The 26,143-nt window shown below is 31.9% G+C and overlaps 5 protein-coding genes across 5 annotated transcripts; 2 read left to right on the top strand and 3 right to left on the bottom strand.

The window, feature by feature from the left end:
• Window position 1: 1 nt before the first annotated feature.
• HELRODRAFT_80938 (hypothetical protein) lies at window positions 2–2,312 on the top strand (the record flags this gene model as incomplete). Its single annotated transcript, XM_009020433.1, has 2 exons — window positions 2–127; window positions 2,184–2,312. Coding segments are annotated over 2 exons (255 nt in total), but the record flags the coding sequence as incomplete, so codon positions are not given.
• A 2,045-nt stretch (window positions 2,313–4,357) lies between these two features.
• On the bottom strand, window positions 4,358–8,464 carry HELRODRAFT_173822 (hypothetical protein; the record flags this gene model as incomplete). Its single annotated transcript, XM_009020432.1, has 3 exons — window positions 4,358–4,404; window positions 6,779–7,339; window positions 7,660–8,464. The coding sequence occupies 3 exons, from the start codon at window positions 8,462–8,464 to the stop codon at window positions 4,358–4,360; spliced, it is 1,413 nt and encodes a 470-aa protein (XP_009018680.1).
• A 178-nt stretch (window positions 8,465–8,642) lies between these two features.
• On the top strand, window positions 8,643–11,189 carry HELRODRAFT_132273 (hypothetical protein; the record flags this gene model as incomplete). The annotated part of the gene is made up of 3 exons (XM_009020431.1): window positions 8,643–8,828; window positions 9,890–10,223; window positions 10,846–11,189. Coding segments are annotated over 3 exons (864 nt in total), but the record flags the coding sequence as incomplete, so codon positions are not given.
• Window positions 11,190–11,733: 544 nt separating this feature from the next.
• Window positions 11,734–18,900, bottom strand: HELRODRAFT_173820 (hypothetical protein; the record flags this gene model as incomplete). The annotated part of the gene is made up of 7 exons (XM_009020430.1): window positions 11,734–12,998; window positions 15,634–15,678; window positions 16,286–16,391; window positions 16,465–16,568; window positions 18,027–18,228; window positions 18,499–18,594; window positions 18,835–18,900. The coding sequence occupies 7 exons, from the start codon at window positions 18,898–18,900 to the stop codon at window positions 11,734–11,736; spliced, it is 1,884 nt and encodes a 627-aa protein (XP_009018678.1).
• A 1,914-nt stretch (window positions 18,901–20,814) lies between these two features.
• On the bottom strand, window positions 20,815–23,835 carry HELRODRAFT_173819 (hypothetical protein; the record flags this gene model as incomplete). Its single annotated transcript, XM_009020429.1, has 5 exons — window positions 20,815–20,940; window positions 21,787–21,868; window positions 23,052–23,359; window positions 23,453–23,527; window positions 23,698–23,835. 5 exons carry the CDS (start codon window positions 23,833–23,835, stop codon window positions 20,815–20,817), a joined length of 729 nt encoding a protein of 242 aa, XP_009018677.1.
• Between the last annotated feature and the right edge of the window lie 2,308 nt (window positions 23,836–26,143).

Raw genomic sequence — 26,143 nt, 5'->3', positions numbered from 1 at the left:
GCCTCTCTTTGTGCATATACTTGACCAAAAAGAACTTGAAAAAGGAGATGGTCCAATTGGTTTAATCTTGGCGCCGACAAGGGAATTGTCTCAACAAATTTATAATGAAGCTAAAAGATTGGGAAAAGTATACAATGCAATATTTTTTAATGATTATTTTTTAATGCTAAATGTATAATTTTTACAATTATTTGAAAATCGTCGTAGTACTGCAGTGATTCTTGGTTTTCTTAATTTAGAATCAGAGTTTCTTTCTTAGTTAGGTGTTTTTGCTCAAGTTTTTATTTGCTCATGTAATCCAATGTTAATGTAAGTCTTTTACATATTTGCAATCCTCTATTCTCAATCTGATTTCAGTGTCTCTAACAATTTTTCTAAACCTGGAAAAATGAATATTGTTATATGGATACATAAGTTACAACATATTTTCTAAACCTGAAAAAATGGACATTGTTATATGGTTACTTATTCATGTAATAATATTTCAGTATCAGATCCATCTGTATTTTCAATTCAACCTTAACTTATTTTAAAAATGACAAATTCAAGCTAAACGGCTAACGGCTATTTGCTCTTTTTAGCTGATTTTTTCTTACATGCAAAAACTGTTGAATCTTTGAAGCTATTTTTTTGCTTTTGGTTGTTTTTAATATCAGAGTATTATTTATCATATTTTTTTAGCAAAACTATTGTTCCTAACACATATCTAGCTCAAAAAAGGTAAAACATAGGAATCTTATGATCATGAGCCAATAAAACTGATTGTTGCAAGTTGGATCTGCAAGATCGATACAGATTCGTCATTGTACGGCTTTGGACAGTTTTATGCAGTCACCGGTTATTTTTTAGGCTATGCCGCTAGGGAGTTGCTTATAATGTTAAATAGAATAACCTTAGATTACCTAAGTTACAAGAATATAAATATGATCCGAATGAAAGCGTAAAATTACTAGAGAAGACCAAACAATGACTCTCGATGAGGAATAGCACTACACAGACTGAGATGGAATGATGATTTAGAGAAATTTATTGCTGGATTCATCAGAAGTTACATGAAATTTATAATGTCTGTTCTAAACATTTTAATTTTATTAAATTACAACATTTTTGTTCTCTTCGCCTTACAAGTCTCTTCTTATTGTTTTACTCATTCATCAAATTCATAATTTGTTCCTATCAAATGTTTACAGTTTATAAAAATGGTCCCTAATTTTGGCTAAATGTTTATTAGACTCTTTTATAAATATGTTTAAGGTTGTCTTGTTTTAAATCACAAGCGTTATGCAACTTTTTATAGTAGCCATTAACTGATACTTTTTTGTCAATCTTTACTTATATGTGCATCATGATTGTCAAATCACATTTTGCCAGTTATATCGGAAATCAATTATTTTTACAGGTGATCATAAATTTTTAAATTTTACCTTTTTGTGGCTCCTATATTTGACCTGCGCTCTCGAATTTCAAATAAGATCTCAGTTTTAGACTAATATCCAGAATTGTAAAAGAACAATTTTTTTAAATTCAAAGTAATTCAGAAGATGTAATTCCTTTAAACTGTATAGGACCAAAAATTGATTTATGAGATGTCTTAAATATAAAAGTTAGGGGATTGTAAATGGTAGGTAAGAAGCTATAAAGGAAACTCGTAAAGTACAAGGGTCAGTAACATTAAAAAAATGATCCAAAAAGTTTTATAAGAATTTTATGATTAACAACACCAAAATCTGGAGATTATTCATGAGCAAGAATAGAGAGATTTTCACCATCACTAGTGAGAATATCATTTTGAAATGTTAACGATGGAAGTTCCAGTACTGTGAGCAGGTTAAAAGGTTCAACTTTAAAAATGTGCTTAATATCTATCGTTTAATATTGTGCCATCTAATTTTTGTGTGAATTAAAATGTCGTTTTTCTTCTTATTTCTGTAGCCTAAACTGCATTGGCAATTAATTCATTTGTTAATTATTTGGTTAAAAAACAACCACGATTTTCTCTCAGGATCCCCGCTTTTTGTCAAATAAATTTTTCAAGAACTAGTTCTACATTCATCAAGTTGTCAAATATTTTAAAAGCTTGTTTTATTTTATTGAAATTAGATTAGAATGTCATCTAAACTAGTCAAGTATTTACATTTTAACATGTTAGTCTGATTATAATCATATTTTCACAAATGTTGAAGGCTTATAACATTCGAGTTGTATGTGCTTACGGTGGAGGCAATATGTATGAACAAACTAAAGCCTGTGAAGAAGGAGCAGAAATAATTGTTGCTACTCCTGGCAGGTTATTTTATATTTTTTTTAAATGATTCATGTTATATCGATGAATTTCTGTGCTTCATGTATATAAACATACTGATGCACAGACACACTTACAAACAGGTACAATATAAACTCATATAAACAAGTAAGCAATTACTAGAGAAATACTTAATAATAATACAAAGATATTACAACAGGAATACGTTTCAACTTAAAACTGCAGAAGCACTTTTTATAAACAATAAAACAGTACCCTGTAATAAAAATCCAAAAGAATGCAGTAACTTTGCTACCAACAAAGAAACTAATAATAAAGAAAAATAATGGATCAAACTTTTTGAACTACATTTCTCAATCAGATAATCTTGGGCAAATTCATTTTATACAATTATAAACCGTTGTACAAATTTAAAAAATTATGCGTTTTTCAATTTTCAGCCAAAGCAATTTGTTGAATATTTGGGAGACGTGATGATATTTCAATCCACCAACAACTAGTTTAGCAGTTCTATTTTGTACAGACTGTAACATTGACGTGCATTTATTAGAATTACCATCGATTAAATTATTACAATAGTCCGAACGAGAATGAACAAATGCATGAACTAAGGTTTTAGTTGTATTCTCGTCCAAACATCTGCATATTTGTCAAATGTTTCTTAAGTAAAAAAAAGCTACGGCTTGCTAGTGATTTTATATGATCCGACATTGTTAAATTCTCATCAAGCAAAAATCCGTGATTCAATACAGTTCTATTGACGATCAACTTTTTACATTCCAGCATTTTTAATAACTGCCATGTCCCCACAGGCATTAATTGAGTTTTGCTTTGGTTGAGTTTTTAAGAATGATTCGCCTTTTAAACGTCTATTTGAGACAATATCTGGCTTACAGATTTCGAACATCCACAAAATTTTTGAATTACCGCAACCAATAATTTGTATATCTGCATACGCATGTGATTTGAGCCCGATCTTTTCCATGATATCAACCAGTCACCAGTATCAAACAGTCTGCATGATGAACAAAAACCGAACCAAAAACCATACTCTGAGGCACTCTCCCATTATGATATACTCCTTAGAACAGTGTTTCCCAACTTTTTCAGTGTTGGTCTCTCTAAAAAAGAAATGATGGTAACCTGGCCTCTCCAAACCCAAGTCGTCAATAATAGAAAAAAAATCAATTTGTTATAACAATTTTGATTCAGATTTAGATAATATCACATATTACATTGTTCATATTAATTGTTATGTTAGGATCTTAAATATGTTACATTATATGTTATTGAGGCTTAGTGAGATGATTTTCCATCACAGAGAAGATGAAACCGAGGCTCAGTACTAGAAAGAGATACCCTCATATCATTCGAGGAACCAAATCCATTTCTATCTTTGTGTGATTTATGACAGAGGTGAGCGTATGACACCTCACCTTGGTTTGATAATGATTGCCGACAGGCTAAACTAACCTGCAGACAGATGGAAAATCCTACAGAAATCGTTTGACGACCAATCATCGAAATAATGGTTTCTTTGAGGGATTTGTTTAATTGTTTTCTTACGAGTTTTTTTAACCTTTGCTGCGGTTAGGTGAATTTCTGACAAGTTTCAAACATGCCGTAGTCTTCCAGATTTTAAAGAAGGCCAATTGTGATGGTAATGATGTCGCAAACTACCGACCAATATCGAATCTTCTATTCGTCTTAAAAATCATGTAACGTGTTGTTCTCAAGATTCTGCTAAACCATTTGATAAACAACAATCTAATGCCTTTGCATCAATCAGGTTACTGGTGGTTTCATTCAACAGAAACTGCACCACTGCAGATCCTATCAAATTTGTTGCTGCTACAGACGCGCGTTTGGTTGCGTCAACCATGATATTTTTTAACAAAGTTGCGTCATAATTATGCAATAGTAGATGATGCACATAAAAGGTTCAGATCGTACCTATCAAACTGCACACAAAAGGTTTCATGTAAAAGTTCACTATTTAAAATTTCAATTACTGCATCAGAGGTTTACCTAATTAATCAGCTCTTATAGTTTCGTCTGATTATTTAGGCTAATTAACCCTTAAGCCGTAATATGTTAATTAGCCCTTACAACTCTGAGATGTTTTTTTATGATGCAAAGACCTGGAGAAGCAGGTCGGAGATTATATATATATATTAATATATATATATATATTAATATATATATATAAATATTATTATTATTATTATTTCATAGCACGGGCAAGCCCCTCCCTTGCCATCACAAAACAAAACTCAAAAAACTAAGCAAAATAAATGATTGTCCGAAGGTTAAAGGAATAAAATTAAATAAAACATAATTAAACCATCATTCGGTTCGAATTATCAACCGAAAAATGACTGTAAATAAAAATATTAAAGAAATTTTCTACAGACATCAATTAGAATTAAACAATTACAATAAATTAAAAGTTTGCTCGCCAATTAAACTTTATATCACCAAAAAAATCATCAATTGTCGATTTAAAAACAGACAGAGAATCCGCATTAACAGCAACCGAGGGCAGCATATTCCAATCTTCCACCACTCCATTTGAGAAGTAGAATTTATGACAGTCTTTATGAGAAATTGAGGCTTTTAACTTGAGGTTATGTCCTCTTGTACGCTCATCGCCAGAAAAAAACAAAGTAGGTCCAATATCAGCCGAAACACCCTCGTGTATTATCCTATAAACTAATATAAGATCGGCTCTTCGTCGTCTGAAGGCAAGAGACGGCAAACTCAGTTTCCTCAGTCGATCATCGTATGAAAGATTTCTACAAGACTTTATCAAACGAGTTGCTCTTCTTTGTACCTTTTCCACCTCGTCTATTAGTCCAACTCTATAAGGATTCCACACTTGAACTCCATATTCCAAATGCGATCTCACCAACGATTTGAACAACAATAAAAAAGCTTCGTTTGAAAGGCCCTTAAAGTTTCTGGCAATAATACCCAACATTGAATTTGCTTTGTGCACTATTTTCAATACATGGCTTCTGAACCTCATTTTATTATCCACAACTATTCCAAGATCTGATAACTCATCAACCTCAGGAAGATTGAACCGCGAATTATCATCATCCACAATGGTGTATGAAGTACACGGCTGGCGGGAACCGATTCTTAGTAACTGGCATTTATCAGTATTTATTTTCAATTTCCATTCCTCAAACCAGGTTAGTAATTTTCTAATATCTTGCAAAAAACTATTTTTGTCTTCCTCTGTTTTCAACACTCTAAAGATTTTTGAGTCGTCAGCAAAAAGCAAGATATTATCACATACTGAAGAAATATCATTGATATAGATAATAAACAGTAGAGGGCTCAAAACTCCACCCTGGGGAACTCCAATCAGGACTGGTCTTGACTTAGATAATATATCCTCTAATTTCACCTGAAATGTTCTGTTGTTGAGATAATTCTCAATCCATTTTACTATCTTACCATTCACCCCATACCGCCCCAGCTTAAACAACAGACGTTTATATGAAACTTTGTCGAACGCCTTTTCCAGATCCATTTAGATTACATTGACTTCGTAACCATGATCTGTTCCATCAACCACCGCCTCTAAAAATTTCAACAGCTGCAAAACCGCGGAGCGTCCAGGAATGAAACCATACTGACTCTTCGAAAAAAGATTATTTTCCATAAAGTATTTCATAATATGGTCCTTTATCAGCCCCTCCAGGACCTTACAACAAATTGACGTCAATGCTATTGGACGGTAATTCTGAGCAAGATCTTTTCTACCTTTCTTGTGCAACGGGATCACATGACTCTGCCTCCAATCACCAAAAACGATACCCTCATCCAATGAACATTGAAAAATACGACTCAAGTGAGTGGTAACCACATCACGCATTTCCCACAGAATTCTTGGATGAATCAAATCTGGACCCGCGGATTTGCCGGTATTCAATCTCTTCAATTTGTCTGCTACCATTTCTTTATTTATCTTCAAGTCTTCCATTATTGTACCATCAATTACTGGAAAATTTTGGTCGAAAAAGTTTATCTCCTTTTCATAGACCGAGGAAAAGAAATCTGCAAATGCTTCTGCTTTTTCTTCAGCATTCGTAACAATTCTACCACCCACCGATAGTGGACTCATCGATTCAACATGTCTGGTGACTTTCTTTACATAGTTCCAAAATAACTTCGGATTATTTTTATAATTACTGGCAATTCTATCCTGAGATTGTTTTTTCAAATCACTGGTTATTTTTTTTATTTTTTCTCTAATTTTACGGTAAACTTCCAATCTGTTATCGCCATATCTATAGATGTATCTCCAAATCAATCGCTTTTCCCTGATTAAATTTTTTAGCTCATTGCTCATTTTAAATTTATAATTGTTGTTATTACTTCTAACAGGAACAAACTGTTGAGTATATGTAGTCAATTTAGCTCTGAAAAATTTCCAGAACTCTTCAGTATCCTCATTCTGACCTGTTCGATTATCAAGTTCTTATGACAGAAGCTCTCTGAAACTTTCATAATTTCCTGAATCATAACAATACTTTTTCTTGTATTTCTCAGGTGGGCATCTGAAACCTATTACTTTGAATTCCACAATAGAATGGTCACTATTACCCAAAGGTGGATGATGCATAATGTTGCGGACCAACTCTTTAGCTGATATTACCAGATCTAGGATGTTTGCTGCCTGTCCATCTCTGAATCTTGTTGGAAAGTTAATATGTTGAATTAAGAATTTATCTTTCAGAATACTCAAAAATTCATTTTCAATTTTTTCATCACTTCCTCTGCAACTAAATGTCTCCCAATCAATTTCAGGAAAATTAAAATCTCCCAACATTAGGAAATCACCATTTAATGAAAGACCCTCAATTAACAAAGATAACAAATTTTTATTGTTTTTTTCATCAGACTTTGGACTTCTGTAAATAAAAACAATATTTAAAATACTTTTGGACATCACAAGTTTAACAGAAATATGTTCTTTGAAATCTGATTTCATGGCAACCTCAGAAACAACTATTGAATTTTTATAGTACAACACCAAACCTCTTTTGTTGACTTCAGCAAAACCTGAGGAAATGATGGAGTAACCATTCATATTTATTTCAGATAAAACTCTACAATTTCTAAAGTTTTTTGGATTTACTTCATTCAAAACTATCAAATCTGGTGAAATCTCCAAGCTCTGCAAAAATATTTTTAAATCCTCAAACTTGTTAGTTAAAGAATCAACATTGGACATAATTATACTTAAATTATTGTTGTTGTTACAGCTTAAATTATTTATGATGCTAAATTTTGCCTTCTGTAAGCAATCACATGAAAGTCTCCTGGTTTGCCTTTTGACCTGAAAATCCACTTTGTGATATCTTCTTTAGCAGCAATTTCACTTTTTTTCTCTTCAAGAATTTTTTTATTACTGATTCTGTCTTCCTTAGATAGATCATGATTTATTATAACTTTACTAAAACATGTTGAGTTTCTCAGTTTAAAACAGTTTGCAAACAACAAATTCTTGGTAGTTAAACTTGCTAGTTGTACTAAAACTGGTCTTGGTTTGGCCTCCTCTGATTTTCTACCCAACCTGGATATATCAACCACTTCTGAATCTATATCAGCAATCTCTTTCAACAGTTTGCCAACACATACCCTGGGGTTATTTTCCTTCTCATCTAAATTATATAATATTATGTTATTTTTTCTTTTTTCCCTATCATTATTAATATCTATTTTGGTAGTTGTATCTAAAATGGATTTTTGCATCTTTTTAACATCAGTCGCAAGAGTGTCAACCTTTCCTTTTACAGCTTCTGAATATTTCATTAACACTTGTTCACTTTTTTCAACTGTTTTTTTAGTTATTTTCTCATTATCTTCCAACTGTTTTAAAGAAATTATAGATATATTTTCCATTCTTTTTCTTAAATCTGACCATTCTTCATTTTGTGCATATATGGCTTTTTCAAGAATCTCCATTTTTGACATCATGGAATGTGTAATGTCTCGCATTTCACTTTTATAAACTTCCAATGATGGTCCTAAATCCAAACTGGCAGCCTTTTCTGTTTCAACCAAAATTTGTAGCTTTTCCCTATTACATTTCATGCATTCTTCACATAACTTTAATCCCAAGTTATCATTGTCTGTACACTTCAGTTCTGAAACTGTGTCTTTCGGCTTTTTCTTTCTTTCCATCACTTGCAATCAATTAACGAGATATATTTACCACAAAAGAAACAAATAAATAATTAATTTAAATCAAGTTAAATTAAATGTTCGGTTTTACGAGTTTTACGAGCGATAATACGATAAACGTAAACAAAAATATAATGGAATAAGTATTTTTTTAACTGTTCTGAATTTCGTATGTTAAAGGCTGATCGATCTTGTGAAGAAGAAAGCTACGAATTTACAGAGAGTTACCTATCTAGTATTTGACGAAGCTGATCGAATGTTTGCTTTGGGTTTTGAACCTCAAGTGGTATCTATTGCCAATCACGTACGCCCCGATAGGCAGACTTTGCTATTTAGTGCTACTTTCAGGAAAAAAGTCGAAAGGGTTAGTTATTAATATTTGCATCTCTTTTTTATTTAGAAATTTTTTTAACTAGAATCACATAACTTGCCGTTATTCTCACTAATTTTATTAAAACATTTAAACGTTAATTCAGTACTGACTTGTTCTTAGACTTATTTATAATATATTCAAGCAAGAAAATATTCTTTCACAAAAATGTATGTATCCGAATCCTGAGAATAATAGCTCGGTAAAATTTTTTAAAAATGTGTTTTGGCAAGAGAAGAAACAAAAATCCAACGTCGTACTGCTAACAGTTCTGAAATTTTAGTTTTCAATTAAGGATTCTAGATGTAGTTTTTCCACACACACTTCACAGACTTTTACACAGTTATGTATTTTGTTCAGTGAATTATTGTTCAATTTATTGTTTCAATAGTCAACATGCCAATTGACTATTATACTAGTTTTCATATGTGTTTCAGTATTTGTATATGTTTCAACATACACATGTTTTTCTTTGTTCATATGTTTCAGTATTTACATGTGTTTCAGTATTGCACATTCTTTTTTAACTTACTTTTTTTTATTCTACTAATCAACTGCAGCATAATTTAAGATTATGACATCAACATTTTTAGTTGCATCCACCTATCTTTTGTCACGTCCAAAACTTTGAAGAAATGAATAGGTAACACATCAATGTTAGCTAATCGTGTTTACAGTTAGAAACTTGATTTTGGTAAATGGTCCTTGCACGTACTAACACATCACTGATTTGAATAACAATCCTAAATATTCGTTCATTCAAATGAAGCGTCTGAGCCTGGAAGGTATGAGTCAAGAAACAACCAAGGACGCCATGCCCTGCACCAAACAACTATGTACCTACCTAACAATGATTTAATCAAATGTATCTTGTGTCATGGTTCCGCAACTATTTACCACAAAATGTGTTGTCTCATCATAGTACAAAACTGGCGTGAGACGCATTTTAACTTACCCTTTCTTATTTGCAAAGCATTAATTTTCTTTTAGAAATTGATGGCTGTTATTAAAATTAATTATTTAATTACTTTAACGTTTATTGAAATGCCTTGCAGGTAGCTCGCGAAATACTATGTGATCCGATAAGGGTAATACAAGGAGACATAGGGGAAGCCAACGAAGATGTTGACCAAATAGTTCGTGTAATATATAACGACTCTGAAAAATGGAGCTGGTTGACTAGCAACTTGGTCAAACTGACCAGTTATGGTAGTGTCCTTATATTTGTAACTAGAAAGGCAAACTGTGAGGAACTGGCTACAAACTTGAAGTCACGAGATTTCAAACTAGGAGTCATTCATGGAGACATGAATCAAATGGAAAGGAATGAAGTTATAACATCTTTCAAAAACAAACTAATGCCTATTCTCGTTGCGACAGATGTTGCTGGTTTGTACAGATTTTATTTCATTTTTTCTTAAATATATTTTTATATTGCAATAATCCGTAGTTTAGTAGATATGCTAGCTAAGATTGATGCAGTTTATAAGTTATTTGACAAGGGCGTCTTTGATAATGGTATTGCCCTGTGTTATTCTTCACATCATAAAATTTACTGAAAGCAATGAACAGCGCTGGCGTCACGCATTTATCCTAATTTGTTCAAGGGACCTCAAGATAACGATAGCCGCAACATTTAAAAATAACACAATGACGCGAAGACTTACACATTGACTTTCAGGCCAAGTAGCATACCTCAATTCAATGGCTTCTGAGCATGTATCACTGATCTAGACTTGTTCCTACACATCTTAATTTATTCAGGAGACTTTAAGATGACGACATACGCAGCAATTAAAAATAACACAGTGACGCAAGCTTACAGACTGACTTTCAGGTCAAGTAGTATACCTTAGTTCTTAGATGTGATTCAATGGCTCCTGAGCACGTAGTATTGAGCTACACTTGTTCCTGCACATTTCAAAACCGCTCATTTATTTTAATTCAGACGTAGATGTTATTTAACGACGCTATGATTTGTTGAATAATTTTCATTTTTTTCTCATTTCAGCTAGGGGTCTTGATATCCATCATATAAAGACAGTAATAAATTATGATGTTGCGAGTGATATTGACACCCATACACATCGCATTGGAAGAACTGGCCGTGCTGGAGATAAAGGCACCGCATACACTCTTGTTTCAGCAACAAAAGATAAAGAATTTGCCGGTCATCTGGTCAGAAATTTGGAAGGGGCTAATCAACTTGTTCCTAACGAACTTTTAGAAATCGCCAATCAAAATTCGTGGTTTAAAAAAAACAGATATGAGCCCAAACAAGTTAAAAAGTTCAATATAGGAGGTGCGGGATTAGGATTTAAAGAAAAATCATCGAGCCAAACAAAAAACAGTGACAACTCATCCGTAGATTCCATGAAAACGTTTGGAGGTCCGAGAAGTGACAGGGTTGCTGCTATGAAGCAAGCTTTTCAGAACCAATTTAAAAACAACTTTGTTATGGCTAGTGAAAATGCCGAAAGTTCGAGTGCTAACTGGACATCATCAAAGGGAATGAATGCGTCCAACTGTCACGAACATCCAGAATCATATTCAATTTATCAACCGCAGAAAGAACCTGTGCGAAGGAAAAAAAGTCGATGGGAATAATGATAGATATAGAGTGAAGTTGACAGTCGTTAATCGTTGACACATAGTTCTGATAGCTTTCATTGCAATCATCGTCGCATTCGTTAATCAACGTTTTTATTAAAAGCAACTTCAAAAAATATTTTACTTTTGAACATTGTAATGGACTGTAAAAACGTGTTTAAATAAGTTATATTACAACAAAAAAATAAAAGTATCATACATCACATGCGCAACATTATAATCAGATTACGTATTGAAGAGTATCAATTGGTTTATTGTTTCATTTATTAACTCCATTTATTTTTTTTTATTAATATTTCTGGTACCTGAATGGTTTTTTGTCTGTAAAATTATATCTCCGATTTGAATTCGTATTAATTTTTTGGTTAGAGGGGAAATTTTGTTGATGACCTAATGGCTGGTGGTTATGGCCATGATGATTCTTACGATAGTCATTTTTCTTCTGTTGGTTTTTGCCGTATTTTTCAAAATGCAAATATGTATTTGAAGACGATGGAGGATCCGAATCAAGATACGTTTTGTTAGAACCGTAATTTGGCTGTTGATGACACAAATCAGATTGACTTCTAGACTGTGATGAAACTGAATGATAATTTTGTGGTTTATAATTCAACGGTACTTGAGAAGCAAACATATAATGGTGATCATTGTCTAAACTGCTACTATGATCAGGCTGTCTGTGATGGTTGTACTCGATAGTTATAGGCTTGAAGGATGGCTTTGATACCATTTCGCATCCGTTATCGTGAAAAAAATGTTGACCAAAAATGTCGTTTCTTTGAATAGGGCTGGCATAGGATGAGTTATCACATTTGGTATGGCAACCATCTGGGTTATCATTAACATTTGTCATTTTTACAAATCTAAGAGCTTGTTTCATAAGAATCTGCTGGTCTTTTGTTATGTTACAATTCCACAAATTATTTGGTAAGTTTGGATTGTATGTATTTATCTTACAACTATTTTCATTCAAATGAACAGACGTTTCGGCACCTTCAATTTGATCGCCATCTACACTGCCCCTGCCGTCGGTGTTACTGTTTATAATGCGATCGTTTTTAGAACCAGTAATGTTTGTTGCAGTATCATTTGAATCAGTTGTTCCAACTGTTTGTGCTGCAATATAATTTTCTATTAAACTGTTGAGGGATGTTAGAAGTTCCTCGGTTGATGTTCTGGCATGCGTTTTATTTAATATTTGTGGATTCGTTTCAACTTTTTTTTTATCAAACTTCGTATTTGAAGATACATCGATAGTAATTTCTTTAGGATGACTAATGCTGTTTTTGTCGACCTGAATATGCTCAATTATTTTATCACATCGGATATTTATACTGCTACCAGTGCTGGTGGTACCAACTTTAGTATCAGGTGGAAGAGGTATGTTTTCTAAAGAAACTGAAAGATTATACATTGCAGCTTCAGTTGAATCAGCTTGAGAATTGTGGCACTTAGCGTCAAATCTAGCATTCAATGATTCTGAGATCGATGTTGTTTCTAAATGAATAGTTTCATCAACTCCATTGGTTATGTCATCTATTGCCTCTTCTGTACCTATTATGAGTAATGATTAAAATGTAATTATATGTAGACATAATTGTGATTAATGTAAATAAATATACATATATAACATAAATATGTATATAATATAATATATATAGTATGTACACATAGTATTATTATTATGTATTATTATTATAGTACACATAGTATTATTAGTAGTAGTAGTTTTATTATTATTATGTTCGTTTGGTGCTGTTTCATATCTCCTCCAAAACGCAATTAACTAAAATCATAAATTGTCTATAAAAATAAATAAGCTTTTAATTCTTTTCGAAACATTGCTGGGGAGAGAGCCGGGTCAGGTAAATGTTGTGGCACACTATTCCAAATCATCAATCCAACAATAGCAAAATTTCTTGATCCTATTTTCAATTAAGCGAAAGGAACTTTCAGCAGATCTGTATCATCTGACCGTTATTAATTGCGTTATCAACCCTAACCTAGAACAAAACATTGAAATAATAATCCAACTTTGAATGTACGAACGCATGTACTAGACTTTGTAAGATGTCCTTATTTAATGATTTCCGAACAAATCTCAATCCACGCTTATGATGATAGCATTCTCTTATAAGTGATCTAACGTGGTCTTGCATCAGTAAATTACTGTCCAAAATTACTCCAAGAGTATAATAAAAAGTCAATTGAATTACTATCAATATTAACCGATTCAATATGTAATTTTGATAACTGCTGCCATGTGCCAACTTTCATAAGCTGTGTTTTACAAGTATTTAATTTAAGGCGATGCTTTTTCATCCAATGATCATCTTCACCAAGGCATAATACAAATTCATCAATTAAAACTGGAAACGATAAAACAGGACCAGTGGCAATAATCTGAATGTCGTCTGCATAACCGTGGTATTTAAAATCATGACTATCGATTAAATTAAAAACATCAGCCGTATATACAGTAAACAAAATGGGACCGAGAACAGATCCTTGTGGCGCACCAAATCTCATAACCTCAGTTGGAGACGAGACATAATTGTAACTAATCAGCTGAGTACGACCAATTAAATGCGATTCAAACCATTTGAAAGCAGTCCCTGTAATATCAGAGCATTTAAGTTTATTAGCAAGTAATTTATAGGATGTTGTAGTATGTAGGAATTCTACTGAGTTGTTGGCATTGACCAACTTAGTTTATTTTTTCAATTTTTCTTATCAGAAATTTTTGGAAATTGTCTAATTTATTAAAAATTAAATTAAAATTATTATCTAAATTCATCCTGCAAGTAGGCCTATTTCGATTTTTTATAAATTATGTTAAATGCAGTTTTGGTTTGTATAGCTTCTTAAACAAACAACAACAACAACACACGTTTAGACGGCATTTTCCCCGAGATCGGGGGTTGCCGTTTGGCTACCTATGATGAAACCGAAATACCCCTCGACGCCATCCACATCTGTCACTCGCCTCAGTATCACGCAACCCCGCTTTCACCCTGTCCTTCTCCACCTGCTCTCTCCATCCCAATCGCGGACGACCCCTTCCTACCACTCCTTCAACCTCGAACTCCAACGCTCGCCTAATCCCGATCCTTTCATCCCTTCTCAACACATGTCCATACCACCGCAATCTTCGTTTCTTTTTTCTATAATTCTCCTGCAACATTCTCACCATGAACAACGCATCCACCGTTCCCCTACCAGGCATAAACCCACACTGCATTTCATTAACTGTCACCATACTTCTCAACCTCCTCTCAAGCACCCTCTCCACTACCTTCATTCCGTGCTCTAGTAATTTCACACCCCTGTATGACCCACAATCTCTCACATCTCCTTTGCCCTTATACAACGGCACCAACACACTGTGTCGCCAATCCTTAGGTATACCTTCATCATCAAACATACTGTTAGCAATTCTCATCATAACTTCAATTCCTATCACCCCACTCGCTTTAATATGTTCTGCCGCCACTTCCGAAACCCCTGTCGCCTTACCTAGTTTCATTTCTCTAACTGCTTTCTCTACTTCCTCCATCGTCACCTTCTCTATAGGTCCGTGTGTGACCGCGGATTCCACATCTCCATCCCACTCATTCTCTTCATTCATCAACCTTTCCATATGAGCTTTCCACACCTGAGCTTTTTCCTCCTCATCTATGCACAACTTGCCAGATCCATCCCAAACACATCCATTCCCTATAACATCTTTCCTATCCCTCATTGACTGCTTTCCTACTTTGAACATTTTCCTCGAACTCACATCAAAGTCCATTTCCTTCATTAACCTATCTGATGCTATCGTCATTGCAGTTGCCACTGCCTGTTTTGCAACCATCTTAGCCTTCCTATACTCAGACTCCGCTTCCTCCGTCATGTCCCTTCTCCATACCCTAAACCTCTCCTTCTTGACCTCCAAAACCGTAAGAAACGTAAGAAATACACAATAATCAAAATTCACAACACACCTAAGAATTGAAGAAGCTTCTCTAATAAGTATCAATAAACCACAAATAAACATCCAACAAAGAATGAATCATTACTAACTCTACGCCTTAACGCTAACTTAAATAACAACGGGGAAGTATAGTGACAACAAAGAAGACGAAGACAACGACACTAATTAATTCAACTACATTTTCCTTTGTTTAAGAAACCATATAACTCAAACCTGCACAGAAGATGATTTTTGAAAAATTGAAATAGGTCTGCAAATCTGGAAATTCGCAGAATGAATTTGGATAATTTTATTTTAAATTTTAATAAATTAAACAATTTCTAGAAATATCTAGCAAGAAAAATTGAAAAGACAAACTTTAAATTAGTCAATGCCAAATTTCGGTAATATTCTTGTTTTCATGTCGCATCTGCTATTGTCACATTAGATACAAACTTAGTGACTCTTTCTACATCAGCATAACCCAGCCAAAGTTTCCTTTTTTAAATTTAACTTATTTTTCTTTCTCCAGTTTCTGAATTCTGAACTAAAAATTTAAATTCTATACCTTTCTGTCAGTTTCACAATATTTTCATTACATTTTTATGTCATTTTTCATATAAAAACCATAACTTTTCACGTTTGCATATCTTGTGAACACGTGAAATATTTCCCTATATCGTTCAAACCTTCCCAGAGCCTGGTTGGGCTTTACTTTTTTCCAGGTTGATGCTATACCAAAATGATATTAAACAATTTGTTTTTAGTAACATAAATAATTCCTACGCTCTCATCTGTCTTATAGATGCTTTTTATATATAAAAAAAGCTGATATCATCAGCACTTTAGCAAAGCAATATCAACCACACTGAGCCATTTGGTAAACCTTGTTTAGTATCGATCAATGAAAGCTGTTTAATGTCATGTTCATCTTGGCAGTCTTGCTGTTTTTTATATTTTTTAACAATTGCTTCTACATCTTCTGTTGGATCCTGTATATCAAAATGATGAAAAAAAATATAATTTATCATTACCATTAAAACATTAAAATAAAAAAACACTAACTGTGATGACCGAGTCAGTGTGGAAGGAAACAGCATTTGAAACGGCATTTGAAACTTGTTGTACAATTATTCCTAACAACACATCGCCTCTATTTACATCCAAACCTGTACAAATCATAATTCATTGCTTTAAAGGTTTCTATTATGATCGTAAGTATGGTTTCGACCAATTTCGGTTTCGACCAGTTTCATTTTCGTCCAAAAATCGGCCAAAACTTCCGCCACGCCAATACGTATTTTCATGATTTTAAACAGTAACTTTTATCTTATGTTCATCAAAATTTGTGTTTTCAACCAAAAAATAATAAAGTTGAATTTATTAAATTACATAGAACGTTAAGAGTAAATTTGACTATCTCAAATCCGGCCGGAATCGGATTTAACCGGATTTAAAAACACAAATTTGACCGAAGCCTAATTTGTGAATCCGTTACATTTGATGGCCTAGTGGCTAAGGTTGCCTGGTGCTGTTTCCCAGAGCTTGTAGTGACCGGGTTCGCACGTGGCAAAAAGATCCCACCTATCACATGCTTCGCGTGTGATGCGTCGTTTAGCATGTACTCATGTCATTGTTAAATCCTCTGAACCTAAAAAGAGTGTAATAGACCTATAACCTTTTCACTTTTTTTTATAATATAACTTGTGACAATGGTTTCATTAGCTTGCAACATTTACCAGCATAGAAATTTATTATATTCGTTCTTATCAATAAATCACTCAATAAAATTAAAACAAATTAGATTTATACCTCTTAATCAATTTCTGTAAATACTAATATGTACAAAATAAACTTGGAAACAAGCATACATTAAAACATACCTATATAATATGAACATGTGTGATTGTACGGATTATATAGGCACTACACGCTAACACATTTTGAATAACAATATCCTTAATCATGTTGGTTTTAATTTCTAGTAATTTAAAAGTAATTAAGATAAATCAATCAGGTGGTTCAAGCGATACAATCGTAATTCTTCTAGCATCGAATCATTCTGCATATATACAGCGTTTAATAATATGCATTTATGACTTACATATTGTGAGCAAATAAAGGTACAACGTGTAAACGCGCGCATACATGTGTATCTACAAATATTCACACATAGACAAATATTCACACATAGATGCATGCATAAATATATATGCGTACAGACTTGGGCAACAAAAAGCCAGATCAAATCCGAAATCTGGCCTAGAAAAAATTTTATTTCTAGCATATAACCTAAGATTTTTTTTAATTTTAAATATCAAAAATATGTATATATTTATAATCTTTATAATTTAACGAACTATTTTGCTATTGAATTATCGTGTGTTTTGTTTTTATTAGTTTTTTGATTCGATGCATGTTGACCACACGTGAAAATGTGTTATATTTTTGTTTCAGTTTTGGTTTCGGCCAAAATTTGGATCATTGCCGAAGGTTCGGATTCGACCGAAGCCAAAATTCCAGTTTCGGTCGGACATTAGTATTAAGATACTATTCGTCACAGAATACACAGAATATAAAATGTATTAATTCCAAAGTGAAAAGTATTATCAAAAATAAAATACAACCTGGACCATCAAAAGGCACAAGTAAACTTGGAATTGGTGATGTAGAATGTAAGGGCCATAAATACATGTCCTTAATTAATGTACCAATAGATCCAATCACAGCACACCGTTTTTTATTATTTAAATATTCAAACAATGCTTGAAAATCAGATTTTTCTTTCTTATCTTTCCCAATGTAGTTAAAGCAAATAACAGCTATTTCCTAAATGAGGGAATAAAATGCAAAATCGTTATAACATTTGGAAACTCAACTAAATTATATTGAGGAACTTAAGCAAACATCCTAAATTTTAAATTCATCTTGGGACTCAAACTTTTAGCAAATTATTTAAAAAGATAAAAACTTGTTTATTTATTTATAAATCACTAATTATAATTTTTAAAAAGATATTAATTATAATATATTAGAAAGTATACAGGTACGGCAAATATTATAAGTGAAAACTTGAGATGTATCACACTTTCACCTTACCTTTGAGTTGAAATAAATAGACTTAATTTTCGCAATATATTCTTCAATGGCTTCGTATGATATTCGACCCAAAATTGATAAATTTTTTGGCAGTAACTGAAATAAAAATATAGTTCATCAGTCAATAAGCAATTATAAATGTTTCCCACTCTCCATTTCATAATTACTTAAACCTTTCAAAGAGTCAGTTCGTGTGAACTGTGAATGATGAGACAACCGGAAAACTCATTTGTATAATATAAAATAAGAATGGAATGTAAGAACAATCAGACAGTTATGTTTTACTTAATGAATAAGTGTGGCAAGAGGAATGGCGGAGGTATAATATAATCAGACCATGATTTGGGGAGGAAAGAGCATCAAAGGCGCTTGTTGGATGTGATCGAATAATTCAAGCACCATTTACAGCATACCTTAAAAATATAAAATTGCGTATATGCACTAACTAGTGATTGTGAAGATCAGATAGTAGATGATTTCAACATAAAATTTAACATGGCTTTAAAAATGTAAAGAAAGGCAATGTAAAGATATTTATTTAGTGACTGGAATGCAAAAATTGGAAAAATTGGGCTATAAATATGTGATGGGAAAACACGAAATAGGCAATAGAAATGGTGAACGGCTATTGGAATTCGCAAAACAAAATCCTCTTTATATAGCTAAAAGTCCTAGAGATATAAAAACGAAAATGGACTCGGCCGTCACCCGATAGTCAAACCTCAAATATGATTGATCTGATTCTGGCTGAAAAAATATGCAAGTAGAATTGAATTAACCAATGTCAATGTTTCCTAAGTGCAGATATTGCGTCTGATCATCAACTGATACTTTGCAATATGCAAATAAAAAACGTAGTAAACAGTAGTTTACGTATCAAAAATCTGGACAAAAAAGTATTAGATAAAAGGAAGTTGTGATGAAGCGGAACCTCGACTAAAAAGATAAAATATTACAGATGTTCTAAGAATGGATACAGATGGTATGGAAATAGATAATACAAATTAAACGTAATAATATGAATTAAAATAGCCACGTAGCTTTTACACAGTGTCACACAGTGCATCTAATTACCTTTCAAATACACTAAAAAAAAGCCAATCACATTCCGTGAATGTAAAGTAACAAATATAGTGTCGACAGCTTAAACTAGATATGATTTAGCGATGTCGCGAGATAGGAGCACTCATGTTAGAAGAAGCACAGAAGCAAGTATATACTAAATAAACCACAGTTTCTCCTGATGGTCAACAATTTTGAATTATTAAAGGTTGACATGAGACGTATCGAAAAAGACAAAACGAAAATCTTTTCAAGTCCCTGAATAAATCTTGCTATCCTTTACCATTTCTTAAAAAGGGTTTTTTTTATGTCAAAATAATAGTTCGTTTTGATCGTTGCTAATAAGAAAAGTTCATCATGTACGTTCCCAGAAAATCAAAAAATTCCGCGAAACGTCATAAGTTAGTATTTTAATAAAAATATAATGTAAAATAAAATGGAATAATGAAAATAACATTGTTGATTATTATAATGTAATAATTAAAACCTTTTCAACAAATGTCATGTTACCAGATGTTCTGTATGCATCTACGTTGCAAGCATTTAAATCCTTACTGCACACATTACCACTCCATACCTTCTCTGTTGATGAATCACTTTTCAAGGTAATTGGAGATGAAACATTTTTGTCGAGATTGAATGATCTTCAAAAAAATATTTTTTTTTATTCTAAATTATTTCACAAAATAATTCTTACGGCACGTCTAATTTATAAGTTCCATTGTCGAAATGTCCTACTATAATTTTTCACATAATTTTTGTAATGTTTGTGAACTAAATTTCTTTAAAAGATACATATGGGGTTTACTTCGTCTGTGTAGATTGCACATATTCACACATCGCAGCTTATTTTATAGGAGTGTGTACATTGGTAGTATTTACACAACTTTCTTATCGGTTCTCACAAATATAAAACAAAACGAGTGCTCGGATAAATACAACAAGTGTGATAACGCGGTGTAAAAAGAAAATCATTCAAAATAATATCCAAATAGAATAATCAAGCTAACCATTTAGCAGTTTAAACTGTTTATTTTCTCATATGTCCAAATTTGTTACTTATTGGTTAAAATACCAGCACACCGTATACGTAGTTTATTCATTATATCTATAGTGTTCCTATCTTATGCCTCTGCCCAATCGTGAAAAGCTCACTTGGCTGATTCTTGGAGAACTCCAAAAAGCCAGGGCGATGCACTTAATAAACCGTAGTTTTGGATTTGAACAACAAACAAGCTTAATATTGATACTACACTACTGATAGTTTGGAATTTTGGAATCCTTCAAGGATTCCTCCAATGGAAATCCCATCGCTAAGCTGTCAACTTGCTGGTATAATTCACTGTTTGGGCCGTAGAACGGACACTCTTTGGTGCACATCTCCAGCAGTTTTTTTATATACAACAATTTTTTATATATAAATAGTTAACTACTATGCAGTAGTTAAGTAAAGAAGTAGTTAATAACTATTGCAAACAAAAATAGTTAAGAAATTGATATTAAATACTTTTTAAACTAAGTAGTTTACTATAGTAATTAACTACTTTTATTTGAGTAGTTTACACAACACTGCTTTATTCTATATTTATAATTTAATTTTCGTGCCACAAAGGTTCTAACACTATCCACACCACAGACGCGCATACACATACACACTATATATGTAAGTGCAAGAACCGTATCAATCGCACATAGTTTTTAAGTTTCAGATAGAGAGTATCATGTCATTGTGTAAAAGAGCGCAAGACAAGGCTAACTTGATAACCTGGTGAAGTACTCCATTTTTGCTTAATATTGAACATTAAAGGTTAAAAGGTTAAAGGTTACTCTCTCTCTTTTGCGTTAGCTTCAGAGGTTTCAACGACAAACACACACAGCGTATATGAATACGCGTGCAAACCACGCATCATACACATTGCATATGATAGGCGGGGATCTCTTTGTATTCGAATCCAGTCACTGCAATAGCAAGACCAGGCGCCTTTAACCATAGAGCCATCACGCCGCCATTAGCTTCCACTATTTAATTTGAAATATAGTTCAAAAGAATAATCTTTAAATAAGAATTTACTTGGATGAGAGACATTGTAAAAAGTTTTTTCTGATGACAATTCTTAGAGAATCAATGTTAGATTTTTTTGTTGTAGCTGTTGTTGTTGTTGTACTTGATTGAGATCTTTGATGAGTTTCTGATATAATTTGCCTTGGTTTATTCGAAGAATTCACTTTATTTTTGTTGATATCGTGTCTGTCCACTTGGCTGATTCTTGGAGAATTCCAAAAAGCCAGGGCGATGCACTTAATAAACCTTAGTTTTGGATTTGAACAACAAACAAGCTTAATATTGATACTACACTACTGATAGTTTGGAATTTTGGAAACCTTCAAGGATCAGCCAAGTGAGCTTTTCACGATTGGGCAGAGGCATAAGAGATAGGCACATTATAGATATAATGAATAAACTACGTATACGGTGTGCTGGTATTTTAACCAGTAAGTAACAAATTTAGACATATGAGAAAATAAACAATTTAAACTGCTAAAATGTTAGCTTGATTATTCTATTTGGATATTATTTTGAATGATTTTTTTGTACACCGCATCATCACACTTGCTGTATTTGAATTTGAAACAAAATGGAAGACTATAAAGGATAAAATATATCAAATAAACTTTTAAAGTTTTTTTAACTCAAAAGAATAAAAATATTTCAAAATTTGATTGATTAAATAACATTAAAACTTTGTTACATATATCATAAAAATAAACAGAGTTCGGATAGTAGGTATAATAACAATTTGGAATTTGAAAAATTGGATGTGAAGTTGTGCAAACATGTAGTTACCCTTCTTTTCAAATAGTATCCCATATTTTTTTTAATTTCAAAGTTATTATAACTACTCTACATTTTCTAATATTTTCTACAAGGTAAACGTAGTTTGATCAATGAAATTTAAAAATTACTTTATTCTTTTATTTTAATGAAAAAAACTTTGAAAGTTTCTTTTATTTGTTTTATAAGAAATTAATTCTCTAAAACCAATATAAACAGACCAAAAATTTAAATTTTCCGTACATAGTTAGCAATAAAATTTAAATTTTTATATATAATTTGAATAGATTTCATTCAACACTTTAATTTTGATTAACTTTTATTAGCGGTTTTAACAATTCATTTTATACTAAAAATTTCGATAAATCAAATTTTGATTAATCAGTTTTTTTAATTTGTTTAATACATACATTTACTTCAATGTTTTAAGTTTGTTATTTTAAAAAAAATGGTTTCTTTTTATGACAAATTTTTTGTATTTCTCTTTATTTAGTTTTAATTATATTTAACGAAAGAAACCTAAAGAATCATTTGAAAATAATTAATTATATTTAAACAATTTAACATTTGTTTTTTTTTAACGCAAACAGCCAGTATATACCTACTAATTTACTATTTACTATAAGTATTTATTAACTACAAATGAGCATTTACAAACCTATTATTGAATGAGCCATCATTTTCATTTTTCTTACTTTTTAAAATTAGTTCATCCTCGAAAGCTTCTTTAGTTTTTGGCTTTTCAATATCAGTTGTACTTGAGACGTCAGAAGGAAAAGCATTAAAGGCACAGTTTACATCCGATACGTTTGATGAAAGTGTTTCATCGGGTAATTTAAAAGAAGATTTGGTAGGATTTAATTTTGATCCAACTGTCTCGCTGTTTTTGTTTATGTTACGTGATGGATTACAAACTTGACAATTGATGTCATAAACGTGTTGATCATGTTTATATGTAGTATCTATCTGTAAATAAAATAGGACATTACAAATTTCTGTCAAATATTTAAACATGCATGTTTCAAACATTTACACAAAAAATTTGAAGAAAAAACGTACGTTGTTCAATAAATCATCTGACATACAACGTGCTTTTTTTACAAGACTTATCGGAGACTCCTCACCATTCAAAACCTTTATTGTCAAAAATTTAGTTGTACATATAGTGATTTAGTAAAAAAACGGACTGTAAACTATGATATGATAAGCTAAATATGTTGGATATAATTTCTAGAGTTAGTATGTTAAGCCTAAATATTTAAAATCATGTAAAAACTTTAAAATTCAACTTTAAAAATAACTACCTTGTCTGAAGAAATTTTTAAAATATTTAAAAGTTTGAGATAGTGTTGTTGATAGATCTGGTTAGTTGAATTATATTGCTTGTAAAGCTCATTTTCCAGATCAATAGAAAGATGTTTCAACTCAGGCAATGTCACCATTGTTGTGTCGTTCATTCTGTTGTTTGACATTAAATTTACACATAAGCTATATATAGCACATATGCAAATATTGAATATTTGTAGATAAAGTCAATAAAAAAATACAAAGAATGACGTCCAAAATATATCTCATAATATTTTTAAGAAAAATATAATGAAAGAATGTGATAAATTATTATTTATAAATTTAAAAAATTAAAACAATTATGACAAGTCAATAATTGTGAAATCTGCTAGAAATGATGTAACTCGAAAATTGCCTGTTTAAATTATCTGTAGATCAACAATATCCCAAATAGTACAGTTGATTGTTGTATTTATGTTACAATGCCATTAGCGACATCGAAATTTTGAAATTTCACGAGCCCTGAATTAAATCATGTTTAATTGGACTGCAAGATGGCGAGTTAAACGTTCAAATGAAAACTTTTTGCAAGTTATGTCTTTAAGTTGGCGAGCTTTCATATTTTGCCTAACATATTTTAATGCATTCTACTTGGACCAGTCAATTTTTGGAATTTCATACAATAAACAGATCTGTATATATATATATATATATATATATATATATATATATATATATATATATATATATATATATATATGTTGGTAATAGACCATAATTCTTACAATATTCTATAAATTCTACCGAATGTTTGGCGTTAATATGTTTGTAGTTCGTTTTTTCGATTTTTCTCACTAAAGTTTTTTGGTGAACGTTTAGTTTATTAAAATTATTTTTAGCTTATTTTTCGAATTCATGCTGCAAATAAGGCCATATTTCGACTACAGCAACTACACGCATCTTAAAATTGCAGAAGCAGTCCTAATTGACATCAATAAACCAAAAATAAATATACAACAAAAAATGACAACCTCACTTCCAACCCGGCGCTTAACCAACAATGAAAACAAAGAAGTAATAAAAACTAGCATTGTAAATAGTGACAAAGAGAATATGATGCTATCAATGAAGAAAAGGAGACCAAAGAAGATGACCAGCCAAATAAAGAAACATGACACCTAATTCGCATCAAAGTTCAATTTTACAACACCAAAGTTAATTTTTACAACGTCAAAGCTCATCTTGACAAAGTCAATATTTCCCTATATATTCAGCAAGGAGCACTGATGATGATTCATTCGGAATCGAAATATGGCCTTATTTGCAGCATGAATTCGAAAAATAAGCTAAAAATAATTTTAATAAACTAAACGTTCACCAAAAAACTTTAGTGAGAAAAATCGAAAAAACGAACTACAAACATATTAACGCCAAACATTCGGTAGAATTTATAGAATATTGTAAATATATATATATATAATATATATATATAATATATATATAGGATAAAGATATCGTCTATATATTTGCAGTATATATATATATATATATATATATATATATATATATATAGGGTTTGAGTATCTGCTGAAATATCTTTTCCCCTATTGACCTTAAATAAAAATTGGCAAAGAGAACCTCCAATGGAAATCCCATCGCTAAGCTGTCAACTTGCTGGTATAATTCACTGTTTGGGCCGTAGAACGGACACTGTTTGGTGCACATCTCCAGCAGTTTTTTTATATACAACAATTTTTTATATATAAATAGTTAACTACTATGCAGTAGTTAAGTAAAGAAGTAGTTAATAACTATTGCAAACAAAAATGGTTAAGAAATTGATATTAAATACTTTTTAAACTAAGTGGTTTACTATAGTAGTTAACTACTTTTATATACACACTATATATGTAAGTGCAAGAACCGTATCAATCGCACATGGTTTTTAAGTTTCAGATAGAGAGTATCATGTCATCGTGTAAAAGAGCGCAAGACAAGGCTAACTTGATAACCTGGTGAAGCACTCCATTTTTGCTTAATATTGAACATTAAAGGTTAAAAGGTTAAAGGTTACTCTCTCTCTTTTGCGTTAGCTTCAGAGGTTTCAACGACAAACACACACAGCGTATATGAATACGCGTGCAAACCACGCATCATACACATTGCATATGATAGGCGGGGATCTCTTTGTATTCGAATCCAGTCATTGCAATAGCAAAACCAGGCGCCTTTAACCATAGAGCCATCACGCCGCCATTAGCTTCCACTATTTAATTTGAAATATAGTTCAAAAGAATAAACTTTAAATAAGAATTTACTTGGATGAGAGACATTGTAAAAAGTTTTTTCTGATGACAATTCTTAGAGAATCAATGTTACATTTTTTTGTTGTAGCTGTTGTTGTTGTAGTACTTGATTGAGATCTTTGATGAGTTTCTGATATAATTTGCCTTGGTTTATTCG

The sequence above is a fragment of the Helobdella robusta genome, assembly GCF_000326865.2.
Source record: "Helobdella robusta unplaced genomic scaffold HELROscaffold_28, whole genome shotgun sequence".
Taxonomy (NCBI): Eukaryota; Metazoa; Annelida; class Clitellata; order Rhynchobdellida; family Glossiphoniidae; genus Helobdella; species Helobdella robusta.
Note: the sequence above shows the minus strand (reverse complement) of the source record. Positions and strands in the feature narration are given on the sequence as shown.